At 35.1% G+C, this 7,670-nt stretch overlaps 1 protein-coding gene across 1 annotated transcript in view; it reads left to right on the top strand.

The window, feature by feature from the left end:
* Positions 1-7,318: 7,318 nt before the first annotated feature.
* The window catches only part of LOC132545306 (prominin-1-like), a 38,554-nt gene continuing 38,202 nt past the window's right edge, over positions 7,319-7,670 (top strand). Inside the window, exon 1 of the mRNA XM_060208986.1 lies at positions 7,319-7,334. Coding sequence (XP_060064969.1) covers positions 7,319-7,334 — 16 coding nt within the window. The remainder of the gene's footprint in view (positions 7,335-7,670) is intronic.

Here is a 7,670-nt window from a genome sequence, read left to right as displayed (position 1 = left end):
ATGTTATTAATATAATTGATCCCTGTGACCTTAAAAAATGGTCAAGGTTATCCATATTTACAACATTTATGGACAAATATATTAACTTAATATGTATAAGATATCAAGTCTCTAGGTCTTTACAAACTTGAGAAGTTTCGTATACGTTGGTACCCTACATTGAAGTTTGGAAATTTGACCCCTAAGGAAAACCGGAAGTTGGTCTTTTGTGAAAGTTTTGCTGATGACAATTAAAAGCAAGTCTCTACAGAAGGTTGTTAATTAAATCATTTAACTGTTTTCCTCTTAAAGAATAAGAAAATGTCATTCAATTATATTAACTTAATATGTATCAGATATCAAGTCTTTAGGTCTATCCAAACTTGAAAAAAAAGTTTCGTATACATTGGTACCCTACATTGAAATTTTGAACTTTGACCCGAATTGAAAACATGAAGTTTGCCTTTTGTAGAATTTTTGCTTAAACTAATGATTTGATACTATTAATATGATTGACCCCTGTGACCTTGAAAGTAGGTCAAGGTCATTCAATCTAAGAAACCTAATAGGCAATTATCTTATTATGTGTGTGAAATATCAAATGTCTAGATTTGTCCAAACTTGAGAAGAAATTCCTGGTAGTTTGTTACCCTAAATTGCACTTTTAAACTTTGACCCCTACCAAAAACCGGAAGTTGATGATTTACACGAAAATGTCCTGTAAGAAGTGCCATTTCTTTTCAATTCTACCTAACATACCGAAAGATAATTTCAAAATGTCGCGTCATTATTGAGATCTTTTAGTTTCATTTAGTTTTTTCGACAAACTTTAAAATCACGTCGGAATTTAGAGGGCACGTTACCAAACCTATTCCATAACAATAAAACAAAATTTCACCGTAGAATCTTGGAGTAATTTAGGTTCAAATTTTTTGTCTGCACTTTACATTGAACTATTGGAATTTATTTTAAAAATGACGTTAAACGTCAAAGACGTCACAGAAGAAATGTAGACACTAAGATGATGGGATTGACATCCTGCATTGAACTTTGGAGGGGGGGGGTTAGAGCTTTTTTATTTGAAATAATTTATATTAACATGTGGGGGGAAAGTTAGATATGACTCTTCTTTACATAATATATATATAGCAAATTTGTAGGATAAACAGTTTCGGAGTTATTGCAGTTTTTAGAATTTCTGGTAATTGGGTCATGGCGGCCTTATTTGCTTTTTGAGAGAGAGAGAGAGAGAGAGAGAGAGAGAGAGAGAGAGAGAGAGAGAGAGAGAGAGAGGTGGGTGGGGTGAGGGAAGTGTATTACACGTACTTTGTATGTTGGGTATACTTTGTAAATATATAAATCATGCATCTGCCCCTTCTCCATGCAAGAGAAATAGGTGATACATTTGTCAATATCTGTCACTTCCTGTGCTTTGTTTACTTCCTCCTTGTCACTCGTTGCTTTCTGGAATATCCGTTTCTGCTTGTTCTCTTACAAAGAGAAGGAGCAGGTACATGGTACACACGTACAAATGATTTTCCATTATAAAAAAACTATATTAATTGTAGACGTTATATTGCATTTCATGCATACAGATACAAATACTAATAATACAAGACATGGTTTCAGAAGAGTGGGGATGAGCGGGACAGTGAAATTTAGAAATATGCTTGCTAGAATCTGTTTGTTTCATTGATATGTTGCTGAGTATGCAAAATATGGTTTTGTTTTCTTGTTCAGAAAGAGAAGTGTCACCAAACAAGAGTAAATTTAAATTAAAGGGTATGCATTTATTAAGTTGACAAGACAACTGTATTCGTTGATCAACATAATCATTACAGATAAAAAAGAAATGATAGGTATCTTCAACAGGAGAGCTACATGTACAACGTTCGTTAGTAGATAGATTTACTCGAAAAAGATCACTTTTAAGAGTATTAGCATTATTTCTTAACTTGGTTTGCAAGATGTCATTTTTTCTATTACCGAGAACATATTTTTGAACGATGAAAGTGTTTCACTATGCCTAACACTGATAGATAATTGATTCCGTAGCCTAATAGTAGACGGAAAAAAGAAGCATTTTACAATTGGAGTACATTGTTAGACATCTCTAGTTCTACGCGGGGGTGAAGACATACACGTACACGTACCTATACTTTACAATTGCTGGGGATTGTAGCAAAAACGATTTATGCACAGATGAAATAATGTAAACACAAGTTTCATTAATTTATTCACTGTCACTGCTCTTTACTTCAACCCCAATGCTAAGTAAGTAAGCAATTTTGGACTTTTTGGTAAGGAATTTACCATGTTTTATTGATCTTCTCTCATGAAAGCCACTATAGTGAAAGCTATCAGTTTTTGATTTATGTTATTTATGTTTAATTCATGTTGGATTCCGCATCACGTTGTCTTCGTATCTTATGTCTTGAGCGTTTCTTATTTTGGTGAGAGGAGGCCTAAGAAACGGTTCGCAACGATACAAAGCGGGAGGTCAAGGTCAGTTGTTAGTATATATGTCCTATTTACAATGTCAGATCCTCCTGGACTACATTGAGTACACTATAGCAGTGGGATGTCAAGGTCAATTATTAGTATATATATGTCCTATTTACAATGTCAGATCCTCCTGGACTATATTGGGTACACTATAGCAGTAGGAGGTCAAGGTCAATTGTTAGTATATATATATATATGTCCTTTTTACACTGTCAGATCCTCCTGGACTACATTGGGTACACTATTGCAGTGGGAGGTCAAGGTCAATTGTTAGTATATATATGTGTCCTATTTACACTGTCAGATCCTCCTGGACTACATTGGGTACACTATAGCAGTGGGAGGTCAAGGTCAATTGTTAGTATATATATGTGTCCTATTTACACTGTCATATCCTCCTGGACTATATTGGGTACACTATAGCAGTGGGAGGTCAAGGTCAATTGTTAGTATATATATATATGTCCTATTTACAATGTCAGATCCTCCTGGACTACATTGAGTACACTATAGCAGTGGGATGTCAAGGTCAATTATTAGTATATATATGTCCTATTTACACTGTCAGATCCTCCTGGACTATATTGGGTACACTATAGCAGTAGGAGGTCAAGGTCAATTGTTAGTATATATATATATATATATATATATATGTCCTTTTTACACTGTCAGATCCTCCTGGACTACATTGGGTACACTATAGCAGTGGGAGGTCAAGGTCAATTATTAGTATATATGTGTCCTATTTACACTGTCAGATCCTCCTGGACTACATTGGGTACACTATAGCAGTGGGAGGTCAATGTCAATTGTTAGTATATATATGTGTCCTATTTACACTGTCAGATCCTCCTGGACTACATTGGGTACACTATAGCAGTGGGAGGTCAAGGTCAATTGTTAGTATATATATGTGTCCTATTTACACTGTCAGATCCTCCTGGACTACATTGGGTACACTATAGCAGTGGGAGGTCAAGGTCAATTGTTAGTATATATATGTGTCCTATTTACACTGTCAGATCCTCCTGGACTATATTGGGTACACTATAGCAGTGGGAGGTCAAGGTCAATTGTTAGTATATATATATGTGTCCTATTTACACTGTCAGATCCTCCTGGACTACATTAGGAACACTATAGCAGTTGAAGGTCAAGGTCAATTGTTAGTATATATGTGTCCTATTTACACTGTCAGATCCTCCTGGACTATATTGGGTACACTATAGCAGTGGGAGGTCAAGGTCAATTGTTAGCATATATATATATGTCCTATTTACACTGTCAGATCCTCCTGGACTACATTGGGTACACTATAGCAGTGGGAGGTCAAGGTCAATTGTTAGTATATATATGTGTCTTATTTACACTGTCAGATCCTCCTGGACTATATTGGGTTCACTATAGCAGTGGGAGGTCAAGGTCAATTGTTAGTATATATATGTGTCCTATTTACACTGTCAGATCCTCCTGGACTACATTGGGTACACTATAGCAGTGGGAGGTCAAGGTCAATTGTTAGTATATATATGTGTCCTATTTACACTGTCAGATCCTCCTGGACTATATTGGGTACACTATAGCAGTGGGAGGTCAAGGTCAATTGTTAGTATATATGTGTCCTATTTACACTGTCAGATCCTCCTGGACTATATTGGGTACACTATAGCAGTGGGAGGTCAAGGTCAATTGTTAGCATATATATATGTGTCCTATTTACACTGTCAGATCCTCCTGGACTACATTGGGTACACTATAGCAGTGGGAGGTCAAGGTCAATTGTTAGTATATATATGTGTCCTATTGACACTGTCAGATCCTCCTGGACTACATTGGGTACACTATAGCAGTGGGAGGTCAAGGTCAATTGTTAGTATATATATGTGTGTCCTATTTACACTGTCAGATCCTCCTGGATTACATTGGGTACACTATAGCAGTGGGAGGTCAAGGTCAATTGTTAGTATATATATGTGTCCTATTTACACTGTCAGATCCTCCTGGACTATATTGGGTACACTATAGCAGTGGGAGGTCAAGGTCAATTGTTAGTATATATATATGTGTGTCCTATTTACACTGTCAGATCCTCCTGGACTACATTGGGTACACTATAGCAGTAGTGCTTGGATTCCTCTTCGTCCTCCTCTTTCCAATCCTCGGTTGCTGTTTTTGCTGTTGTCGTAACTGTTGCCGAGCGTGCTGTGACCGTCCCAAGACGGTAGACCCAAAGGCATCCTGTAAACTAAAGGTGTACGGTTGCATATTCTTCGTTATCGTCGTATTTACCATGTAAGTCAGATTGCTCGGTGTCAGCTGTACGCAATACCATATATCTATGTTGTATCAAATTCCTATATATGACAACACCTAATTGCCTAAATATTACATTCATGTCTTACAGCGTAGGTAATGCGTGTGTGTACGTGTCGAACGAGCGGATAACTACTGCCCTTGACAAAGTCACAGGGACGGTCAATGACAACTTGGACGACTTCGACACGTTTCTGAACTCATCAGAGGCTGTAGGTTGATTCATTGATATCTACATTATCCATTTGCATTTGCAATGTCGCTGTATAAATTATCCATAAAAACATAATTTATAATATGTTACGTGACATCTAGCACGTGATCATTATGATCTGGCTGTTCCACCAGATGAATTACATTGTCGACAACAAATACCAGTTTAAATCCAGTTAATCATATTCGGCATTAAACAGCAGCAAGCCTATGAAAAGTAATCACGCATTGGCTGCTATCATATATTTGTAGACAAACTCATATTGGGATGTACTCCTAGAATACAGTGTCACTTATAACGATCACAAATGCCATAACAAGACAGATGAAGATATTCCTTTGGTCAAGCTTTAATCAGTCATATGATATAGCTGCTTGAAAGTTACCGTTAAAATACATGTTACTGACAGTGGTCTTCCTAATTCAGTAACTCAAACTCAATAAATTTCTACGAGAAATCATGATATCGATTATTGAAATATCGGTTTAAATCACCGGTACATTGTATATCCAAGTGTTTAACTATCTAATGTCACGCCATTGTTCTTTCTGTAGCAAATTGAACAGATAAAGATCAATTTCCAATTGACCACTGATGAAATCAACAGGCTTTTGGACTCAACAAGTATGTACTTATTATATCAATGACTCAACAGGTATGTTCTTATTAAAGGAATGACTCAACAGGTATGTTCTCATTAAATGAATGACTCAACAGGTATGTTCTCATTATATTAATGACTCAACAAGTCTGTTCTCATATCAATGACTCAACAGGTATGTACTCATTAAATAAATGACTCAACAGGTATGTACTCATTAAATGAATGACTCAACAGGTATGTTCTCATTAAATGAATGACTCAACAGGTATGCTCTTATTAAAGGAATGACTCAACAGGCATGTTTTCATTATATTAATGACTCAACAGGTATGTACTCATTAAATGAATGACTCAACAGGTATGTTCTCATTAAATGAATGACTCAACAGGTATGTTCCCATTAAATGAATGACTCAACAGGTATGTACTCATTAAATGAATGACTCAACAGGTATGTTCTCATTAAATGAATGACTCAACAGGTATGTTCTCATTAAATGAATGACTCAACAGGTATGTACTCATTAAATGAATGACCCAACAGGTATGTTCTCATTAAATGAATGACGCAACAGGTATGTACTCATTAAATGAATGACTCAACAGGTATGTTCTTATTAAAGGAATGACTCAACAGGTATGTTCTCATTAAATGAATGACTCAACAGGTATGTTCTTATTAAATGAATGACTCAACAGGTATGTTCTTATTAAAGGAATGACTCAACAGGTATGTTCTCATTATATTAATGACTCAACAAGTCTGTTCTCATATCAATGACTCAACAGGTATGTACTCATTAAATGAATGACTCAACAGGTATGTACTCATTAAATGAATGACTCAACAGGTATGTTCTCATTAAATGAATGACTCAACAGGTATGTATTCATTAAATGAATGACTCAACAGGTATGTTCCCATTAAATGAATGACTCAACAGGTATGTACTCATTAAATGAATGACTCAACAGGTATGTATTCATTAAATGAATGACTCAAAAGATATGTACTCATTAAATGGATGACTCAACAGGTATGTTCTCATTAAATGAATGACTCAACAGGTATGTTCTTATTAAATGAATTATTCAACAAGTATACTCATTAAATGAATGACTCAACAGGTATGTTCTTATTAAAGGAATGACTCAACAGGTATGTTCTCATTAAATGAATGACTCAACAGGTATATGTACTGATTATATCAATGACTCAACAGGTATGTACTCATTAAATGAATGACTCAACAGGTATGTTCTCATTAAATGAATGACGCAACAGGTATGTACTCATTAAATGAATGACTCAACAGGTATGTACTCATTAAATGAATGACTCAACAGGTATGTTCTCATTATATTAATGACTCAACAGGTATGTACTCATTAAATGAATGACTCAACAGGTATGTTCTCATTAAATGAATGACTCAACAGGCATGTTCTCATTAAATGAATGACTCAACAGGTATATACTCATTAAATGAATTACTCAACAGGTATGTTCTCATTAAATGAATGACTCAACAGGTATGCTCTTATTAAATGAATGACTCAACAGGTATGTTCTTATTAAAGGAATGACTCAACAGGTATGTTCTCATTAAATGAATGACTCAACAGGTATATACTCATTAAATGAATTACTCAACAGGTATGTTCTCATTAAATGAATGACTCAACAGGTATGCTCTTATTAGATGAATGACTCAACAGGTATGTTCTTATTAAAGGAATGACTCAACAGGTATGTTCTCATTAAATGAATGACTCAACAGGTATATGTACTGATTATATCAATGACTCAACAGGTATGTACTCATTAAATGAATGACTCAACAGGTATGTACTCATTAAATGAATGACTCAACAGGTATGTACTGATTATATCAGTGACAAATAACCTGAAATCTATAGTGAGGTTTTGTATTGAGGTACACAGAAGTTACTTTATAGATAAAAGTTATTTATCAATCATAAACTGATGACGTGATATTATTTCTGTGGTTCTGCAACAATTCAATTCTCAATAAAATAGATATGCATTAAAAA

Source organism: Ylistrum balloti, unplaced genomic scaffold (genome assembly GCF_031769215.1).
Source record: "Ylistrum balloti isolate Yb309-2 unplaced genomic scaffold, AGI_CSIRO_Ybal_v1 Utg369840, whole genome shotgun sequence".
Taxonomy (NCBI): domain Eukaryota; kingdom Metazoa; phylum Mollusca; class Bivalvia; order Pectinida; family Pectinidae; genus Ylistrum; species Ylistrum balloti.
The sequence above is the reverse complement of the archived record's forward strand: the minus strand, read 5'-3'. Positions and strand labels throughout refer to the sequence as shown.